We start from the raw sequence: 22,712 nt of genomic DNA, 5'->3' as shown, positions 1-22,712 counted from the left end.
CTATCTATCTATCATCTATCTATCTATCTATCTACTATCTATCTATCATCTATCTCTCTATCATCTATCTATCTATCTATCTATCTATCTATCTACTATCTATCTATCATCTATCTCTCTATCATCTATCTATCTATCTATCTATGTGAGCTTTTAAGAACAAAGAAATTGCATTTTTAAATAATTACCAAAAATCTTGAAATATTCTAGTGTATGTGAAATAAAAATATAGATACTATAGAGACACAATTAGACAGCAGTAAACAAATATTTAGAAAGACACCATTATTATATGTGCTTTCTTACAATAATTTAACCAAGACCTGTTTTTCCAAAGAAATGTATATTGTACATTGTGTATGTTTGTACTTGTAATTAAAAATTCAATATTTGATTTTGAGACCTTTAATTTACTACAGTTCAAATTAATTAAACAAAACTCTTGAAAAAATCAGTTTGTGTAATAAGTATTAAATTAATGCTAAATAAAGTGAAACATACACGTTTTCATCATAGTATAGTTGCTCCTGCGCATGCAGACTTCATCTATCTGATAATAATGTAAATAGAAAAATAAAATTTCATTTTTAAAAAACGGTTCATTAATCATTGAGGGAATTTCTTCACAGTGTTGCTTCAAACAGAATAGTTCGAATGACTCAAAATAAAAAGGATAAATAATGTGTACAAAGCTAATATATGCATGGAACAATGGATTCACAATGAAGGCTTAACAAATTGTATTTTATTCTCGCCTGTCACACAGCAGATCAGTCAGTCAACCAATCACAACAGTTCTTACATCCCATTCTGTCCGCACCGACCAATCAGAACGCAGAATCCTTCTATAACCGGATATAAGGCGTGATGGCCCCGCCCAGTAAATCAGGAAACTGAATCTACCTGAGTTCACGTGTCATCTTCCATCTGAAATAATATTCTCAATTAAATTCTCTTTCAAACCACAATACGAGACTTTAATCTGCCCCCGTGATTTATATACACGAAGCCGACCACCTCGACCAGGCCACACGTCACTTAAAGTCTTATCATGTTTATACATTTTTTTAATTTTCACTTAAACCAATATATGTTTGGGTTCATATCTGGATTTAATTTGAAGCCGGAATAACATTTTTAATCCGGTTTATTCACATTGACTTCCAAAACATCCGTTTTCTGTTAAATGTACTTTTAAAAGGCTGTAGACGGGCCTGTGGAGCGGTTTGAGAGCACAAGGAAGCGCTTATTCAATGTCACATATCAGGTCCCAAAAGCTCTTTTCACAGATTTGATTCATGCCGAATTACACAACCGGTCCCAGTGATTGCAAATGGCGTTGACCAGTGCTTTGCGAGTCACGCGTTGACAGCGATAAGCGCCGGTACGTTTAAATCCTGGTTTTAGCGGACGGAGTCCGCCACGGAGACGCGCCAGACTGGAGTCTCCCCTCTCTCTCCCCCAGGAGGCTCTGCTGCTTCCCAGCCCCCTTTGTTCAGTCTGGCCGGTGGGTTGAGTCACACAGAGGCTGTGCGAACAAATCCACACCACTGTGGGAAAACAAACCGAGGGGGAGAGGCCTGGAGGAACGATTTGAGTGTCATCTCGGTGCGTCCGGACCGGATGTGCTTGGAGAAAAAGTTGGTTCTGAGTGTTGCTGATGCTGCGCCTCGTTCGGGGGAGCAGCCGCAGCACGTCGGGCTGTGTTCGTGTGGCTGATCGTCGCAGTTTGGATCACCCCGGTGCTGAAGCCGGCCGGCCGCCTGCTTCCTGCTGCCAGGCTGCGGTTGTTCCCATCCTCGCTGATCCTCGCTGATCCACGCTGATCCACGCTGACTCTCCCTTTCAGTTGTGCTCAGCATCCATATTTGCATCCCAGGGAGTGGCAGCCGCGGATCTCCCCCGCTTTCCCTCCCTGTGCACGGACTGGAAAGTTGGCTCCCTCACAGGCTGCGTTTCCAAGAGAAAGGTGAGTATTTCCCTACGTTTGTGCGCCCTTTGTGCGTTTTTTGTGTGTGTGTTTGTTTGTTTCTCCGGAGAGCGGAGGGCAGTGTGCCTGGATGCACCACGTTGCCGCAGTCGTCGCTACAACAATGGATCAGTTGTGTTTCGTTTTAGTTGAGGTGCGCATTGTCATCGCGTCCATTCCGGGATTAAAAATCAGGTGTGGCTTTAAAATGAATGCTGGAAAAGCTTCAGCTTAGAGAAAAAGACGCGCCGGGCCTCGTTTTCCACTTCTCTCAGGAGATCAAGCCTCAATGTGCTTAAAGGAAAACCATCTTTATGAAAAAGACTTTCTCGTGTCTGGAGTCAGGTTTTTTTTCCTATCCTCCTGTAAAGCTAAATTCAACCCCCCACATCCAGATGTGTGTTGTTTATTCGGGGCTGTAACGCCATTATATCTCCTTAATGGGCTTTGAGCCATGATTTGTAGGCCATGCTCCACTTGGGCTCAGTCCTAGATTGGCTTTCTCTCCTATGATCACTCTGCTGAGGCTGATAAGAGCAAATGTGAGGCGTTATTGATAGGATTTCAATGGACTCTGACAGATGTGATGGCCAGAGGAGGCTGAGGGGAAGAATAACACGCCTGGGCTGCTTATTGACACAAACACACTTCAGACAGCACGTTGGAGCTTCTTTGTGCTGCTTCATGACTCATGAGAGGTTGACCAGCTTCACTCTTGCCTTATTTTAAAGCAGCAGTGAGTCAGAGATTGGCAATGCCACCTTTGGTTGCTAGAGGGCAGCAACGAGTTGCGATGAAGTTCAATTTGCTGTTCGGTAGCAGTTATAGAGAACTTTGGCTGTGTTTCTTTTTCTGTGCTGCCCTGACAGCAGATTGGATGTTAGAGGGACTCATCACACCACCTCCTGGTCAGACGGGGTATTACAATGCGACAGTGGGATTTATGGCTGACAGGTGGCGGTGAGTTTCTGCTACGCCCTCGCATTAACTCCTGTGCTTGATTTATTTTCCTGTAAGTTAACAGATTTAAAGAACTTCAGCCATCATTGCTTTTACAGTGTTAAAATTCAGCTCAAAGGCACAACAACTCAAATGGAATACTATAATTTATCTGTTTTAATACATATTACTGCCATCATTTGTGCTAATTGGGCTCCATAGGGAGTACTTATATAAGATAAAAGTAGTTCCACTTTTCTGCACTGGGTGGCAGTAGTGAGTCGCTGTCCATTGTCTTACATCTCTGACTAGTTTACTGTTAATTATCCAGAACCATGTTATTTTTTTCCAACCTCTATTTCTCTGGACTAAAGACAAACGAGAGGGACTCGCGACACCACCTGGTGGTCTGAACTGGTAATACAGAATATGGAGTTGAATGGCTTGCCTGTCAGTATATATAAGACAGAGGTCTGTCTAATATCGAAGTTAAATATATACCCACACATCACCTTTAAACTAAACAAAACTACTATTATCCTCCTGTAGCAACGCATCATATTTCATCTCGTTTATTTGACGTGAAACTTGAGGTGGAAGAAATAAATTTTTCTAACATTAACCGTTAACCATATGAAGCAAATAAAGCTCCCAGTTTATGCCGTTCACACCTCCATCTTTGCCTTTCTTTACCTCAGGTGTGTCTATGAGCGATTAACTAATGTTATCAGTACCAGCATTGGTTGTAAAAAGCAGGAAGTTTTCAACATCTGTAGAAAATGCAGTTATCGTGCATCCCTAGTCCCGGCTGAGATGACCTCAATGAAAGGCCGCGGAGCCGATCCTCAAAACATTAGAGCCAAGACAAACACTGGCTGTCTTCCACCGACACACACCAACGACGGACACTTCAGGTAAAAGAAATGAGCAGATTTCCAGGTCTGGCTCAACAAAGTGTCTCGTTATAGTTGGTTTTTAGGGAGTGTTTTTCTTGGAAAAATAAAAACCCTCTTAATGGGACCTCAAGGAAGGTCGGGAATCTCGGTCAAGAGAAAGGCAACCTTTTATATCAAAGTACAACAGTCTAAAATATAACGGTGCTGGAGTCACCAGACTGCTGAAATGTCTGAACACTTTTACAATTCTAGTGATTTTATACCGTCAGTCCTGTCCGACCTTCCTGCTTGTATGAAATTCAACCAGGAAGGAAGCAGGTTTCTTCTTCACTGACAAGCGTTTTTACCACATTCTCTCTCTCATGTTGGAGTAGCCTCTTCCAGTTTTCCTTCAGATTGATGAAAAGTGTCCTCCAGGGCTTCAGTCGTCTCCTCAGGGGTCCAGAATTCCTTCATGCTGCCTCCTCACACACTGCGAGCCGCCTCCCCCTGGGCTGCCCGGTTAAAGACGTGAAGCAGTGAAAACCTTTCAGATTTGATGGTTGCCTTCACCTCTATTCATCCTTTCTTCATCTAAATTCACACCAGGACACCAGACATTGCTCCAAAAAGTACCTTGTGATACCTCGTGACTCTGTTTACACCAAACTCAAGACAGAACTGTGATTGGTGTATATTCACGACACCATCGTCTGCATACCAAGACAATATTTCTTCCAAACAGACACTGAGAGGATTTCTACTAGACGTCTGCAACCTTTATGACCAAAAGAGACCTTTTCATGATTTTTCAACAAATATGTTTGGAGTCACAAAACATCTGAAAATATTTGCTTTACACACCAAAACTGTGGTGGAATTTATTGAGTGTCATGAATGCAGGTTAGATGTATTTTATTGAAGTTTTTGCTTTTGTGGGCATTTTTCGAGCTTTTTCGTCTTTTATGTCATAGATTTCCGCCGTCTACATGGAGATGGAGCCCAAATGTTTTGGGAAGGTTGCGTTTCCCCCGTTTACATGGAAACGTAGTTGGAGCATTGTGCAAAAGTTGTATTTTCCTCCTGTTTTCACAAAAACCTAGTTGGAGCATTTTCTAAAACTTGTGTTGTCCCCCGCTTCCACAGAAACATTGAAGTGTTTTGGAAAAGTTGCGTTTCCCCCCCGTTTCCACGAATACATAGAGCATTTTCAAAAAGTTGTGTTTTCCATCCGTTCCACATAAACATGGAACATTTTCAAAAAGTTGTTTTCCCCCATTTCCACAGAAACATAGTTGGATTGTTTCAAAAAGTTGTGTTTTCCATCCGTTCCACATAAACATGGAGCATTTTTAAAAAGTTGCATCCCTCCCGTTTCCACAAAAACGTAGATGGAACATTTTCAAAAAGTTGTTTTCCCCCATTTCCACAGAAACATAGTTGGATTGTTTCAAAAAGTTGTGTTTTCCATCCGTTCCACATAAACATGGAGCATTTTTAAAAAGTTGCATCCCTCCCGTTTCCACAAAAACGTAGATGGAACATTTTAAAAAAGTTGTTTTCCCCCATTTCCACAGAAACATAGTTGGATTGTTTCAAAAAGTTGTGTTTTCCATCCGTTCCACATAAACATGGAGCATTTTTAAAAAGTTGCATCCCTCCCGTTTCCACAAAAACGTAGATGGAACATTTTCAAAAAGTTGTTTTCCCCCATTTCCACAGAAACATAGTTGGATTGTTTCAAAAAGTTGTGTTTTCCATCCGTTCCACATAAACATGGAGCATTTTTAAAAAGTTGCATCCCTCCCGTTTCCACAAAAACGTAGATGGAACATTTTAAAAAAGTTGTTTTCCCCCCATTTCCACAGAAACATAGTTGGATTGTTTCAAAAAGTTGTGTTTTCCATCCGTTCCACATAAACATGGAGCATTTTTAAAAAGTTGCATCCCTCCCGTTTCCACAAAAACGTAGATGGAACATTTTCAAAAAGTTGTTTTCCCCCATTTCCACAGAAACATAGTTGGATTGTTTCAAAAAGTTGTGTTTTCCATCCGTTCCACATAAAGATGGAGCATTTTTAAAAAGTTGCATCCCTCCCGTTTCCACAAAAACGTAGATGGAACATTTTCAAAAAGTTGTTTTCCCCCATTTCCACAGAAACATAGTTGGATTGTTTCAAAAAGTTGTGTTTTCCATCCGTTCCACATAAACATGGAGCATTTTTAAAAAGTTGCATCCCTCCCGTTTCCACAAAAACGTAGATGGAACATTTTCAAAAAGTTGTTTTCCCCCATTTCCACAGAAACATAGTTGGATTGTTTCAAAAAGTTGTGTTTTCAGTGACTCCGTTCTCATGTAAACTGCCACCAAAACGTTGTCCTTTCTGCAGCGGCTCCCGTTCTCACACTGCTTCCTGCCTGCAGCTGAACATGGAGCTGGACGGCCTCTAGTCCCCGGTCCAGCAGACGTCCCCTCAGCGAGGAGCCTCCAGGTCCCGGCCGTCTTCCCGCCTCCCCACCATGAACATGCTGAAGTCCAGCGGGCTGAAGATCCCCGGCCGCGGCCCCAAACACTCCAGCCCGGTGGGCAGGACGTCGGCGGGGGGAACCGGCGGCCCCGCTGCCCCCAAAGACGGTAAGTCGCTTCCTGTTCCCCGACCCCGAGGAGAAAAGGAGCTGCGGAAGTGACTGAGAGCGTTTATTTATGTATTTATTTATTTATCATCTTCTCTTCATGGAAATCCCTTTTAGACGAAGAGCACGGCCACACAGAGGAGCACACTCACAATGCTACATGTACATGGATATACGTGTGTGTATACACTATATATATGGATGTGTGTGTGTATGTATATATATATATATATATATATATATATATATGTGCATTAATACAAATACATATTTGCAGACCGACATGTACATGGACTTATATACAAATCTAAGTTTTGATATATCTCCACATTTACATTTCTATGTACATACATGCACTTAGAGACACATTCCCATTAATGCACATTTCTATACTCATACATACATACTTATGCATACTCGTGCATCTGCACGTACATAAGCGTATATGTATGAATATTTATTTTTATACTTGTGCATATACATATGCACATGTGTATTTATTTACACACAAATCCATATACATTAATATACATGTATACGAATATATGTATTTATATACACTCATACATACACATTAATGTACATGTGCATTTATATACACAGGCATACATATACATGCACATATATACTTTCATATGCACGTATATACACAGGTATATTTCTATATACCTGTACATGCACTCACACACAGGTGCCTACTTGTTAGTTATTTGTAGTTTTTTCTCGTGTACTGAGACAAATAAACGAGATACAAACAAGTGAACTGTAAAGTTTTGAAATGATGAAGTCAAATAAATTGAACAATAACATAAAACTGAATATAAAACACTGAAAAATAATGAATAGAACAAAATTAAAGTCAGAAAATTGGCTATGTCACATATCATTAAATATATATAAAAAACAAGGTTGGAAATACCTTTTGTGAAATGAAAAGGTGAATTTAAAACATTTTTAAGGAATTGTTCAACAAAGAATGACATGGTTATGGCACGGTGCCAGTGAGGGTATTTTAAGATGGATGGATGGATGGATGGGTGTTTGTCCCCTCACTCTGTGTCCCACCCTTCATTGGGCTCTCTCTCTCTCTCGCTCTCTCTCTCTCTCCTCTCCAGCTGCAGCAAACATCTGTTCCTGGTGGATTAACTCTGAAAACCTGCTGCAGGTTACGTCAGCTGCAGTGAAACACTTAGATACTTAACAGTTGATGTTCTCCCCGGGAGACAGTGGAGAACACAAAACAAGTTAAAAATGGAGCTTCAATTGATGACCTGGTTAATAACGTGACCTGGATTGAGTTCACAAGATGTTAGCTGATAGTTTAAAGACAAAAATGTGAAAACAGGAAGTGTGAGAGGTGTTGAGCGTCTGGCTGCAGCCGAGCTTTAGTCTGAGAAGATGAGAGATGGAGGGAGGTGGGGTGGAGTTGTCAGCATATTGCATGTTCTTCCTGTGGGGGGTCTTTTGTTGGGTTTTTTTTTAGATTAACAGCGGCGTTTTCTCGAAATTGAGTGCGTTTCAGATCCTGGTGAACCGAACTCAGGCCCTGTTTATAAATGACAACTTATCAAGTGCAAACAGAAAACGCCTATTGTGTTTTGAGGTTCTGTTTACACAACAGCTTGTCAGGATTTCCAGGTACGAGCCACACAGCAGGAACGACCTCCCCAGGGTGTAAACATTATTTAGGGTTTTCATTATTCGATTGAAAAGACATTTATATATAAATTGTAAGTACCGTATTTTATATAAATACCTCAAATTTTCTAAAAAGCTGCCAGTGCACCTTATAACCCAGTGCGCCTTATATATGGAAGAATTGCTCTACTGGAGACTGCTATTTGACAGCTGAACAACCAGAAGCTTTTATTTTGACAACTCTAACTTCTCAACTGGAGCTTCAGAGCGGACGACACTCCACACAACACCTTCATCACTCATGGTTGCACACCAACATTCTAACAAACCAAAATAAACTAGATGGAATAATTACTCCCTAAACTGGGGAACAAAAACACATAAACACAATCAACACAACAACGACCCACAATAACCTCCAACAACACAAAACATGAATTCCCATCATGCCTTGCATCCTGAGCTCCTCAGTGCAGCCGATAGCTGCAATGAATTATGGGAGTTTCTGTTTGTGGTGTTTTAAATGCAATTATTGTGGGTTATATTTGGTTTGTGGTGTCGGTAATAATTGTGTTGTGTTGTGTTTGTGTTGCTTAGTTCATGTAGTTTAGTTTATCACTGGTAGTTGTAAGTTGTCAACCAGCAGTGAAGAAGGTTTTGTGTGTAGTGTCCTCCTGGCATAGGCTGCAGGTAGGACTATCAAAATAAAGTGTGTGCACCTCTCTGGGTGTTAGAATCAGTGGAAAATGTAACCTAATGGCTTTGAGCTATAAAGGTTGTTGACCACTGGTCTATTGCATGTGCCTTATAATGCGGTGCGCCTTATATATGAACAAAGTTGTAAATTATGTCAATCAATGTAGGTGCGCCTTATAATCTGGTGCCTTATAGTGTGGAAAATATGATATCTTAAACTTGATATTTCACATACATCCTGCAAAAATGTGATCTAACCATTGAACTTTTGAATTTTAAAGATTGTTTTTAGTATTGTCATTGCATCAAAAGCTCTACTTGTAGAATTCTTTGTCAGGAATTCCAGGTCTGATCAACATAATTGGCAAGTTTCACCATCTATTTGCAGGTATGATGTGAAAATGCAACACACCTGCATTATACGATTGAGAAGACATTTATATTTTAATTGAACTTGATTATATCACAGAAAATGCAATATAACCACTGAATTTTTCCAATTGAAAGATTATTTTGCAGTTTATTGCTGCGTCAAAACATCCATATTTTGGATTCTTTATAAGGATTTCCAGTTGTGATCCACATAACTTGCAAGTTTCATCATCTTTTTGCAGAAAATAGCACGCAATGGTGTAAAAACACATGACGATACTCCATGAATAGACAGAAGTGTAGTCTGGTGAGAAATGCCTCTTGATCTGTTGCAGGAGTTTGAATTAAAACGTTGTCCCGTGCATCACTGCTTTTTGTTTTACACAAATGTCCTCATGCAGCAACTTCAAAACGGGCTGTAAACTCTCGCCCCCACCTGCACCCAGCAAACTATTGTTCCTCCTCACCTCGTGCTCATTAGCATTAGCCTTAGCGTGTATAGGCTTTTATTTTTAAATCGGAGGCAGCTACGAGTGTCGGTGCTGATTGTTGGTTTCATGAGATCGCAGCTGCATGAGCAATTCAAACACATCGTTTTCTAAATTACACACCGTGAAAAAATAAAACACCCTTTCCAAATCCAACGTGTTACGTAAGAACCGTCAAACGGCTTTTTTTGTGTGTGTTTATCACACGACTTGACCTCGAACGAGTGTTTAGCTGAGAAACATACAGTTTCTGTTTTTGCTGAAATCCACAAAGTCATTCCTCTGACTGCTGCACCACTTTGACTCTTCCTAAATGCGACATTTTGCAAACGTGCGGACGACCCGAGCACCAGGAGCTCCTCCGCTCTGCTCATTTGGGAAGAGGATCAACAAACCCGTCTTTCATGTGTGGGTTTGAGTTTGCCTCTGGCCTGCAGCTCGTCTCTGGAATCGCCCCCCCACTGTGTCGGCGAGCAGCTGATCGGGGCGGCGGCTCCGGGGCCACAGCTCATTAAAACATACGCCTGTGGTTTTAAACTGTGTGTGTGTGTGTGTGTGTGTGTGTGTGTGTGTGTGTGTGTGTGTGTGTGTGTGTGTGTGTGTGTGTGTGTGTGTGTGTGTGTGTAGGCAGTAGTTTGCTCACATCCTGTTTGTGCAGAAAGAGAAACACACAACAGAACGGTGCTGCGTTATTTTCCCTCTGTTTGGCTCTGGGAATGTAAACTGTTTGCAGGAGACGCATTTTCTAGAGCAACACCGTGTGCCACGTCACATGATCTGAACTCCTGTCTCCTGGAAGCGTCTCCGTGTCTTTAAGCTGCTCTCCAGTGGGTTGTTGTGTCTCTGTCCGGGGGACGTCATAAACCTTTGAGTTCACTTCTGCAGACATTTACAAAAAGCAAATATTTGCTCACTGAGGGTGGAGCTTTGGTGAAAATCAATGTCGTCCTCATGAATCCATAGCTTTGGACAGCGTGTGCTCCAGGAGAGTGGGGGGAGGTGGCGGTGGGCCTGCGAGGGGACTAGTCTCCTGCTTCCCTTCCCCGGCCACCCGGTCCTGGACCTCAGCCTGGGTACGTCGTTTCAGTCGGCAGGACTGTGAGAAGGGGCCGCGCTGTCGGAAGCTGGCAGAGTTCCAACAAATTTAAAGGTCTGTAGAGGAAAGCTGTCGTCATGGGAGTGAAAGAGGAAAGTGTTCATACTGAGCCACTTCTCCTCAGCTTCTCTAACAGAACCATCTCCAGTGGACGCCCTACTTTTGTTTTTTTTTTGACAATTTGTTTGACGCTCTTTAGTTTGTTTTATAAGTTAGTGTCTTTACCTGAAGTAAAATACTCCTTGTTGGTTTCTCTAGATAACAGAAGCACAGATTTTGCATTTTAGTTTGAGAAAAGTATCACGTTTACACGGCAGCATTCTGAAACTGATGGCTATTTCCATGGCAACAGCAGAAATACAAAGAACGATGTAGTTAGCAAAACGTTCTTTGTTTGGGTTTGTTTACACAACGACGGTGCTCAGAGCCACGGAAATGTTTTTGACAATGACAAAATCACTCGGGCTTCGTCGTTCTGTGAACACAACTTTCTGGAAGCTCTCCACGGAGAGACATTGCTACTGGTCAAGCTCACCACGGCCGTAGTAGCTAGTAGTTCTGCACATGCTCAGTAGAGACAATCAGAACAAAGTTTCCTCCATGATGTCATGACTCCCAGTCCATAGTCTTCTGCACTTGGTAGTTTTATTTTGACAGTCACCGTGTTAACAATCCAACTAAGGCCACATCCACACGACCAAAAAAAAAAAGATATTTTCTCTTCCCAGTCTTCTCCAAAAACATTCTGTCCACACGTCACTATGAACTGGGCTCAACACGAGGCTTCAGGACATGTAGTACACATGCCAGGCCTTTAGAGGCGCTGTGACTCACCAAACACCACAAAAACACAGAAGACAGAGCACTTAGAAATGTAAAAGTAGATTCCTGCTCATAAACCTGTATACAGTTCTAGTTCTATAGGTCTATGGCCCCTGGTCCACCTGCTGCTAGCGTCAGTAGCTTCTGCAGCTCCACCGGAGCTTGTAGTCATTCCTGATTGTTGTGGTTATTAGATGACATTGTGGACCACGGTGGGGGGAGAGGGGGGCGATAACCTCCTCTTTTTTTCCACGGATGATCATATTTGCTGTCCACACCCCGGGGGGTTGGACAGCACAAGCTGGGGTTTTAGAATGTCCCCACTCTGGGACCCGTGTTCAAAAAAACCCGTTTTCACGCTTGTAAAACCGCCTCATGTGGACCACAGGCCAGAAACATCTGGTTTAGGTGAACCAGGTTCCTGGTGTGGACGGACCCTTAGTGGTCTGTCCACTAGAATGTCCATGTTCTCCTGTTGTTGTTTAGAGCCCATTGTTCTGTGCTGCATGTGTGTGTGTGTGGTTTCATTAGAAATGTTTCTTTCTAAAAATAAGCCTGAAAACAAGTTTGAATATGGAGTTTGTACTGCACCAGGTGATGTGATCACCTGCACCAGGTGATGTGATCACCTGCACCAGGAGGCCAGATCAAAACAAATGGGCTCATTTTGAAGCACAAATGTGGGTCACAGAAACCTCTTGCATATGTCCAAATCTACAAGCAGCAAATTGATGCAAAGCCGGGCCGTCGTCCATCGGTCAGCCCGCCCAGGTCCGCCTCGGCTCCAGCTTCAGCTTCACTCACTAGAGGACGTGTCAGGCGGGGAGCAGCAGCCATGACACGGAGTGATGGTGAAGCAGGAGGCGGGAGGAGGGGGGTGGAGCACAGGGCAATGGGGGGAGGGCTCATTGTGCCCAGTTGATGAATGGGGGGATTGAGATGGTGGTGGGAGGAGGACCAGTCTCTCTCTCCTGCCCCGGATCCTTTCAGCTCCGCTCTCCTGTTGCCTCGGCGACTCTCCACTCTGCTCAGCTCTCAACTCCTCAAGGCACTCCTCAACCCCGCTTCAGGTCCTGGTTCAGGCCCCGCTTCAGGTTCAGGCCCCGCTTCAGGTTCAGGCCCCGCTTCAGGCCCCGTTTCAGGTTCAGGCCCCGCTTCAGGTTCAGGCCCCGGTTCAGGTTCAGGTCCCGGTTCAGGCCCCGGTTCAGGCCCAGGTTCAGGTTCAGGTCCTGGTTCAGGCCCCGGTGCAGGCTCAGGCCCCGCTTCAGGTTCAGGCCCCGTTTCAGGTTCAGGCCCCGGTGCAGGTTCAGGCCCCGCTTCAGGTTCAGGTCCCGGTGCAGGCTCAGGCCCCGGTTCAGGCCCAGGTTCAGGTTCAGGTCCTGGTTCGGGCCCCGGTGCAGGTTCAGGCCCCGCTTCAGGTTCAGGCCCCGGTTCAGGTTCAGGTCCCGGTTCAGGCCCCGGTTCAGGCCCAGGTTCAGGTTCAGGTCCTGGTTCAGGCCCCGGTGCAGGCTCAGGCCCCGCTTCAGGTTCAGGCCCCGGTTCAGGTTCAGGCCCCGCTTCAGGTTCAGGCCCCGGTTCAGGTTCAGGCCCCGGTTCAGGTTCAGGCCCCGCTTCAGGTTCAGCGCTTCATGTCCTCCTTGATGGACTTGGAGCGTTTTCAACAAGTTGTGCCTTCAGTGGCTCCGATCACCGTTGTTGCGTAAACTGACCCCCAAAACGCAGCGGACGGTTCCCGTCGTGGTGTTCATGAGCAGGTACAGGTGTATTTATGTATTTCCATCGATAGAAACTGACCTGGTCAGAGGTCAGAGGTCAGAGGTCAGAGAAGCTTGTGTTTGTACATGTGTGGTGAATGGATGACTTTATTCTGGATTCAGGGTTTCATACAGATGATTAAAATAACAAAACAAGACGAGGTCTGTTTATGTGTTAAAATAAAGAAGAGGTTTGAAATAATTGATTTAAAAAAAGTTCACACAAATTGATCTGTTTATTTATTTATTTATTTTATTGAATGTGGTTTCATTATATTCACAAGATCATATTATTATTATTATAATTACTTGTGTTTTGCTTTTTCTATGAACCCTATTATTACATCTGCCAAGGATGTAATAAAATCCTCTGCGTATATTAGTTTGTCCGTGAGCAAGATTACGTCAAAACTCCCTCACGAAGTTTTCCCCACAGATTGATGTCAGGCCACGGAGCGGGGGTCTGAGTCCAGCTGAACACCTCTGACTGCTCTTGTTTACTCATGTTATTTAGATATTCAGTTCTTTTATATGCATGTTATTGACAACGTTTATGTATAAATGCTCATTGATATTATTGTTTTACTTTTTAAAGCACAATCAATATAAATGCAATATATTTATTATTAAACACAAGCATACCATTAATAATATTAAAGCAGTTCAGTGTTCATTATTACTTTATTTAAGTTTAAGTTTAAGTTTTTTTTTAAACACAACAGCGGGACTCGTGGTTCATCGTCTCTCCTCTTACAATCAAAACTAGGTGTCGTTTCTTGTTTTAACCAGCTCTGAGTTTACAGTCCAATGTGGGTTGAACTCGGTGACTCGCTGACATGAAGCGAATGCTGAAGCTCCGTGTCCTCAGGCCAAATCCATTCGGACACATTAGCGATTAGTAAATGCTCCCGATTTGAGAGCGTCGATACTGTGGCCGGTGAAACGGGACCCATTCCCTCAGACCACAACGACAACGTGTCTCTCAAACCGCAGCCCCGTCGACTCGACGAAAACAGAAACTTTTCGCTCAACTCCTGCTCGCAACCTGTCATAGTAACTACTTTGACAGTGTTTCTGCTGTTTCCATGGAAACCGACATCACTTTCAAAACGTTGTCGTCTAAATGTGAAATCTTTGTGAGGCATAAATGCAAAAGCCATCTGTTTTCACTGGAAATGTCCCAGTTTGCAGGCTGTGGTGAAAAAAGAGAAAAGTGTGCATTTGTTTTTTATCATGGTGAGTTTAATCACGTCCCTCTGACCCACTGCCCCTGCAGGAATTAGAGGATCATCTAATCTTCAACAAACTGCCGTCTGACGTTGCAAAACAAACACTTTTTCACGTTTTTTATGTGTTAAAGCTGTGTGTGTGTGTGTGTGTGTGTGTGTGTGCGTGCGTGCGTGCGTGCGATTCTGCTGGACTGAGCTGAATGAGCTTTTCTCACAATGTCCTCAGTGTTTACGACTCGGACTTCCAATGAAGTGGACTTTTGTCTCAGGAACTGTGGTTGAAATGGAAATTAAAGACTAAATTTAGTCCCATGATTTAGAATTTTCTATGCCTCCATCTACGGTTGGACCTCAAAAAAACTTTCATTCATTTTCCAACACTCATGACATAAAAACTCTAAAGTCTTCATCATGTTAGGTAATTTTCCTCCTTAGTTAAAAATAGCAGATCCCATGGTAATTCTAATATTTTGAACTGGAGCATTATTATTATTATTTTAGTTTTTATCATGCCAATTAATGTTAATTTCTGATGCCTAAAATGATAACTACATATTTGATATCATGTGTAATAAAATGTCTGCTGAAGCCGCGGAGAATCTGTTTCCTGACACTGTTCGCAGCCTTTCATGACGCCACGGAATGACGACGTCTTCTTTGTTGCAGGCCCTCCCTCCGCCACACCGACCAAGATCTCCGAGGAGGGCGACGACGTCCTGGGGGACTACACGGTGGGCGAGCAGGTCTGGGTCAACGGCGTCAAACCCGGAGCTATCGCATACCTGGGGGAGACCCAGTTCGCCCCGGGCCAGTGGGCCGGCGTCATCCTCAACGACCTGGTTGGCAAGAACGACGGCTCGGTGGGCGGCGTGCGCTACTTCGAGTGCCAGCCGCTGCAGGGCATCTTCACGCGGCCCTCAAAGCTCACCCGACAGCCGGCGGGGGAGGGGAGCGACAGCCACTCCACCGACTCCGCACAGAACCAGACCCAGCAGGGAGGCGGCGCCCCCGCTGGCCAGAGGGTGGTGGTGCCGCTCCGAGAGGGCCTGCTCAACAGCGCCGTGAAGACCGGGAACGAGTCGGGCTCCAACATGTCCGACAGCGGATCCATCAAGAAGGGTGGAGACAAGGACCTGCGAGTCGGGGATCGAGTCCTGGTGAGTCGGCGTAACTCTGAGACGTGGAATGAATCGCCATGACCTGACAGAAGCATGCAAACACCTGGAGCTCATCAAAGTCATGAAACAAGCAGCTTTCTGTGAGGAAATCTTCTTTTTATTGAGTAAAAATGGCTCAGCATCCACCATGGTACCAAGATTTCCTGTGGTGCCTCAGGACCACTAGTTGTTCTCTGCCAAACCCTCAGAAAAAATCCCAACATCTCAGATGTTTCAGAGCATTCTCTTCAAAAAAAAAACAAATCACAAACACCTATTCAGATTTTCCTTCAATGCCTCTGAAGTCCCACAAATTACAAATGTCTAATTCTTCAGTGTCCTTGAATGCCTCTTTAAATTTTGGACTCTTCGGAACGTCCTTAAACACGTCTAAAGTCCCACAAATCACAAATATCCATTCAGATTGACCTTGAACGCCTCTAAAGTCCCACAAATTCTATATGTGTAATTCTTGGACGCCACTTTATTGTCCCAAAACATTTCTGACAATTCAGTGTCTTTGAACGCTTCTCTAAAATCACAAATATCTGCTCTTTTCTATTGTCCTTGAACGCATCTTTAAATTTCTGACTCTTCAGAATGTCCTTGAACGCCTCTTGCTGCTGCTAAATAACACCACAGTCCACACTGCAGAGTTGTTGATGTTCACTCAGAGCTGTTTGTGAGGTTCAATGCCATTCGGCATGTTTGATGTGAGCCACACGTGTTCTCCAGTGGTCGTATTCACAAAGTGTCTCCGAGTCTCCAGAGCACTTATCTGAGCCGTAAAGTCCCTTAGCAAGGAAATCTTAGCTTCAAAGTGATTGAGCAAGGTTCTCAGAGTAACTCTGAACAAGGACTTGACAGCCACCGTTATCTTGGTGAGGAGGTGTGGTCGACCCCGGTGCTATGTGTGACGCAGTCTGCTGAAAGCTGATTGGTTGTTACAGAGAGGAAGACAGACAAAAGTGCAGAGACAAATACACAAACACTCCTTTAAAATATTTACTTTTTTCACAAATTCAAAAAAATTGAACACACAGTGGTCGGCGCCACTGATTAATAAACGGAGAACAGCTTTCTTTTCTCTTTCTGTAGCAACTCTTAGGCTTCTAACAAGTCCTCCTCACTATTTTAAGTTTTCTACCTTGGGATCCCTCTTAGGGCTTAAGATGCTTTGTGAATTACTTTTATCTCAGTAAGGGAACATTCTAAGACAAATCTTAAATTCCGAGGAATTCTACGATTTTTTTTAAGAGTGACGTCACTGAGAGCTCCGTTTAGCCTTAAGATGCTTTGTGAATACGGGCACTGGCTCTTAAAGGGCCGACGTCATGTTGTGGTATCAAAGCTCAGGCTGATGCCTTGCTTCACACTGGGCAGTAGTCTGGATCTGCATTGACTGAAAAATAAGAAAACTTTGTCCGTCAGCCTGATAATGGACAAAAGGTTGATTATAACGGGAAACAGTTTTTCTTAATTTTTGGACTGCAGTGTCGGGGGGGGGGGGGTAACATTGCTTTGCTGATGGGCACGGGGGATGTTGCATCAGATCGTGTGCGGCTGAAGCTTTCCTCCTGGTCAATATTGTAAATCACTCTGGATTACTTTCAGCACTTAAGACTGCTGACACATTGATCAGTGGATCTTGAGTAATCCATCCGAGTGCGTCGGCCCGACGGCGCTGCCACTCAGATGCTTCTGGAAACACGACACCGCCTCTGAAATGATGCGGGAAGAGCAGAAAGCATGAACCTGGGACAACACTGGGTTAGAGGGGTGCCCATGTAGTTGTTTTGTGTAGTGCAAGATAAATAAACGTGACTTCTGCATTAAAAAAAGACTGTTTTTATCAGTCGATGAAAAATACTTGTTAGCGAAGGCCAATCTATACTTTTTATAATAAAATCTGAGTCACGATTCTGTTTAACCCTGGTTTTCTGAACAGAGCAACCACTTCCCCATGTAAGACATAGCCAGAATAGAAAAAAATACTGAGGCCGAAGAACCTTTTCTGAACATATTTTAATTTAATTCATTTGTGCTAAGAACGTAAACAAAATGCAAAATAAAAAGCAAACTGCCCTTGACTTTCACAAGAACACTGAAACATGAACATGAAGAGTAAAATAAAAATTATAAAACAAAATACCAAATAATTAAAATGATCCATTTGAAATGGGAAAATATTAGAATATCAATTGTTATCAACTAAGGCAATTCTGAAAAATATATTTTAACGTGGTCATTTTAACAGGATTCTAGTATACCGACACTAAGTATCTTATAGAAAAGAGTCAACTAAAAATTAAAACTGAAGTAATTGAGGGTTTCTCTGAAGGAGGAGAAATTCAAACAATTAAACTACTTGAGAACCTGATTATTAAATGTCCAACAACTTTAGAATGTTCTACTGCGCAGAGTTTTTCTCTCCCACTGAAAAGCAGGTGCATTTGAACAGATTAGGTCTGAACTGTGTCTCTACACACTTTCACAGTTTTTGTTTTGTTGTTGGGGAAAATCCAAACTATTTCCACACGATGCAGGCGGAGCTTCTTTTCGGGACCAGCTCCTTCAGCCACGCCTCCTCGCTACATGACCAGAACAGACATGCTCATAATTCACTACGATTGGTTGGTCAGGTGCAGGTGAAACGTCTGATTCAGCGGCGTGTCGGGAATTGGTGCTTTTATTTTGACAGTCTTCGTACTGACAATCCAACTTGGTGGTCTGTCCACTAGAATGTACATGTTCTCCCGTTGTTCATGTTTAGAACTCATTGTTCTCTAGCGTGTGCGTGCATGCGGTTTCTTTATAAAAACAAACAAACAGCACCCTCCAGTGGCCTGGTATGCTAAGTACATTGTCTTCACTGTTTAGAGTAGAGAGCTTTATTCCTCCCCAGGGGGAAACACAAACTTACAACGGCTCCAGGTAAAAAGGTGCAGAAATTATAAAATTAAGGAATCATATAAGTAAACATATAAACATAAACAAGTAAACATATGTAAATATCTAAACAAGGGCAAAAAAGAGCACAAAAGAGCACAAAAAATAGAACATGTAAAAAGAAAAAAAGAAAACAATCCATTAAAAAAAAAAGAAAGAAATCCTCTAAAATAGAGTAATTGATATTCACACAGTGTAGAGAGGTAAAGGAGGTGTAGTGTTTCTGTGTAAACGGCAGCCAGAGCATTTCAGACCAGGCCTTCACTGCTGGTCTGAGTCAATCCAACCCTCAATAACTTTTTTATGGCTACAAAGACCATGTTGCCATCCAGCAAAAAAAAAAAAAAAAGCATTTGCATCACAGATACTCATGTAGCCAGAATAAATACCTTTATGAATAAAAAAAATCAGAGTTCACATCTCTTCTCCTGCTGCAGCTGCTTTTCCAGAAACTTCTGGGGGTGGAGGAGGGAGACAAACCTCAGCTTTTGGTGGTCTTTAAAATAATATCATCCTGAATTCTACCATGGAGTTTGTATTGAGCGCGAGTAAATTGCACCGGTCGTGCACTCTGAGTGCTGCGGTGCGTTCAATGACCTCTTGGGGAAGTTTGTGAAAATTGTTTTGACAACAAATCTGCAACCAAATGTCTTTATCTTCCCCTTTTAGTCATTGTAGGTTGATAAAACCGCTATCAAATAAAGACAACTATATTTTTGTTGGTGCAGCTGCTACAGATGCAGCCAGCTAGCTAGCGCTGGAGAGTGAACTCTGACCATCCAATCAGAGGGCTTGAATACATGATGTCACGCGAGGCCTGCTAAAAGTTGGATTGGTTGAAGCAGCAGCGTGACCAACACTAGTTTTACACTGCAGACGCCTGCAGAATTGAATGTGAAGGCCTGAGGTAGATTTCTTTACCCAGCAACAGGGGACAGCTGAAATGTGATTGGTTAAAAGCTTTAATGTGGAAGTACAAGTCTGGAAGCAGCGCAGCTGGGGAGAAGCTCTGAGAAGAAGCAAACAGACCATTTGGAATGATTTAATAAGTATTCATGAATGAGATATAATCAACATCTGTCTGTGCTTCACTTTTCCTTTGGCCTGCAGAGAAGCCTTGAAGGCCCTGACCACTGGTCAACGGACATCGTTTTCAAAAGGTTGCAGTGTAAATGTGAAACTTTCTTGAATTAAAACTGCAGCAAGATTTTAATATGAAACGTGTAAACATGGCCAGACACTCGCTTCATTTCAATGCTGAAGTGATTCAGTTGTGTATGTTTGATATTTTTACTTGCGACCTGGACAAATTGAAGCAGGATGCTGGTTTGTCATTGAATCTTGACACATCGTTTCTCCATTTCCTGTTCATCCAACTCAAAAACCCCTTCATGTGACGCACTCAAAGTTTCGGGAATATTAGAAAAGGAGCACTTTTAAGACCAGATTCAAAGTTTTGTCCTGACGTTGCATGTTGCTCCTCCCGTTTGTGAGTTTCAGTGTGTGTCAGTCGGAAGCCGTTATTCCCAGCAGGAAGTGGGTTAATCTGACTAACACATGCGCAGCTGTGAGGACTGATGATCCTACATTCATCACCAGTGACAGGAAGGTTTCCTCTCCCGCCAGAGTTCACATTCCTGCATTCAGAATTGTTGAAACTTTACGCCACGTGGAGCTGAACTTATCGGCCGACCCTCTGAAAATAAATAAAAACACAAGTTTACTGAGGTTGGAGAGCAAATTCAATTTGTTGAATAAATAAATGTAAAGAAAGCTGAAACTAAATGTCAGTGATTCAGCTTCCTGCACAAAGTGGTTGCGTTGAAAACACCCAGGACACACACACCCCCACACACACACACACACACACACACACACACGTCAGAAAAGACTATTTGACCCACATTCATCAGCCGCTTGCTGCCCGGCGCTGGAGAAAACAAAGTGTGGTGACTTCAGCAGGGCAGCACGTCACAGCTGGTGAGAATAAAGTCATTGTTCTGCTCGCCGGTACAAAGCAGGTTTTATCTCGCAGAACATTTTTCTCTCCACACAAATGTTGCTTTTGCTTCAGAAATCGTTCTTCCTGGGTTTTAGTGTTACACCAAATATTGTCAAGTTAGATTATCAGGCAATCTACTAAACGCGCCAACATCAGCGTTGTAGTACCACAGTGTACCACAACATGGTGTAGTGGGTCAATCTACTGCCTTCTGGAGAGAAGACGGATCAACAACCAATAAAAAGATGAAGAAATACGACTGAAGTTTGCAAACCTCACTGCTACCACCAAGAGCATACGGGAGTTTTTACAGCACTCAAGTGAAACGCATCGTTTTTGTGTTATCGTTTCACAAAAGACTTGCGTTTTTACTAGTGGATGGAGTAGCATGTGCAGGAACATCTCGTCACTGTGGCCGTGGTGACCAGGGTTTCACAATGTTGCATTTTCTTACATTTCCATGGAAATGGAGCATTTTCAAAAAGTTCAACCTTGGGAGCCGTTCTGAAAAAGTTGCATTCTCAGTCGCGCCGAGCAGCGTTGTGTAAACAAACCCTCGAAATGCTCTCCAAATTCTCTGTTTTTGCTTTTCCAATGCACAACAGTTACTGAAGACGAGAGAACTTGCAGGTCAAACAAAGAAAATAGATGAGTTGATTTTAACGGTGAAATACATTTTTAATGAGCACATTAAGGTATAAAGCTACTTTTTTCAGATAATCACATTTTCTACATTTTCTCTAAAGAAACAAACTTTATATGCTTTTAACAATTATTTCAACCACAAATCTGCATCTTGTCATGTTTTTAAAGTGCACAAAAAGTCCAACAGTATTATATCAACTGACACTTGTACAAAGGTTACTGAAACTGACATGGAATCAAAAGTTTTAAACAAATCATTTGTGGACTGGGAGGAAATATTCACCTTTTGGGGATTTTTGGGACTCGTGACATATTCCGTCATGATCATGCTTGATCCTGTTGAAACTGACACGGTGACATGAAATGGGACACTTTAAGCAGCTGGTGTTGTTTAAAACATGAAATATAATAGTAGAGCTAATCGACAACTGGAGCGTTGCTGGTTTGAATTGAATGACCGATGAAGTGTCGGGGACGACTTGTCAGCGATGCATCAGCGACAGGTGGACAACGTGTTGTTGATGTATCGACGACATGTCGATGAAGTGTGGACGACGTGTTGACGTGTTGATGACGGGTTGATGAAGTGTGGACGACGTGTCGATGACGTGTTGATAAAGTGTGGACGACGTGTTGACGTGTTGATGACGTGTTGATAAAGTGTGGACGACGTGTTGACGTGTTGATGACGTGTCGATGACGGGTTGATGAAGTGTGGACGACGTGTCGATGACGTGTTGATGAAGTGTGGACGGCGTGTCGATGACGTGTTGATGAAGTGTGGACGACGTGTCGATGACGTGTTGATGAAGTGTCGACAATGTGTCGATGACGTGTTGATGATGTGTTGATGAAGTGTGGACGACGTGTGGACGACGTGTCGATGACGTGTTGATGAAGTGTGGACGACGTGTCGATGACGTGTTGATGAAGTGTCGACAATGTGTCGATGACGTGTTGATGATGTGTTGATGAAGTGTGGACGACGTGTGGACGACGTGTCGATGACGTGTTGATGAAGTGTGGACGACGTGTCGATGACGTGTTGATGAAGTGTCGACAATGTGTCGATGACGTGTTGATGATGTGTTGATGAAGTGTGGACGACGTGTCGATGACGTGTTGATGAAGTGTCGACAATGTGTCGATGACGTGTTGATGATGTGTTGATGAAGTGTGGACGACGTGTGGACGACGTGTCGATGACGTGTTGATGAAGTGTGGACGACGTGTCGATGACGTGTTGATGAAGTGTGGACGGCGTGTCGATGACGTGTTGATGAAGTGTGGACGACGTGTCGATGACGTGTTGATGAAGTGTCGACAACGTGTCGATGACGTGTTGATGATGTGTTGATGAAGTGTGGACGACGTGTCGATGACGTGTTGATGAAGTGTGGACGGCGTGTCGATGACGTGTCGATGACGTGTTGATGAAGTGTGGACG

General features: G+C 43.3%; 1 protein-coding gene across 2 annotated transcripts in view; it reads left to right on the top strand.

Annotated features, from left to right (window-relative positions):
• Window positions 1-1,591: 1,591 nt before the first annotated feature.
• Window positions 1,592-22,712, top strand: part of clip2 (CAP-GLY domain containing linker protein 2) — a 90,925-nt gene continuing 69,804 nt past the window's right edge. For both annotated transcript variants that reach the window (XM_080508834.1, XM_080508833.1), the window contains exons 1-3: window positions 1,592-1,969; window positions 6,208-6,418; window positions 15,179-15,669. In XM_080508834.1, the coding sequence (XP_080364960.1) occupies window positions 6,304-6,418; window positions 15,179-15,669 (606 nt within the window). In that variant the 5' untranslated portion in view covers window positions 1,592-1,969; window positions 6,208-6,303. The remainder of the gene's footprint in view (window positions 1,970-6,207; window positions 6,419-15,178; window positions 15,670-22,712) is intronic.

The sequence above is a fragment of the Blennius ocellaris genome, assembly GCF_963422515.1.
Source record: "Blennius ocellaris genome assembly, chromosome: 14".
Lineage (NCBI taxonomy): Eukaryota > Metazoa > Chordata > Actinopteri > Blenniiformes > Blenniidae > Blennius > Blennius ocellaris.
The sequence above is the reverse complement of the archived record's forward strand: the minus strand, read 5'-3'. Positions and strand labels throughout refer to the sequence as shown.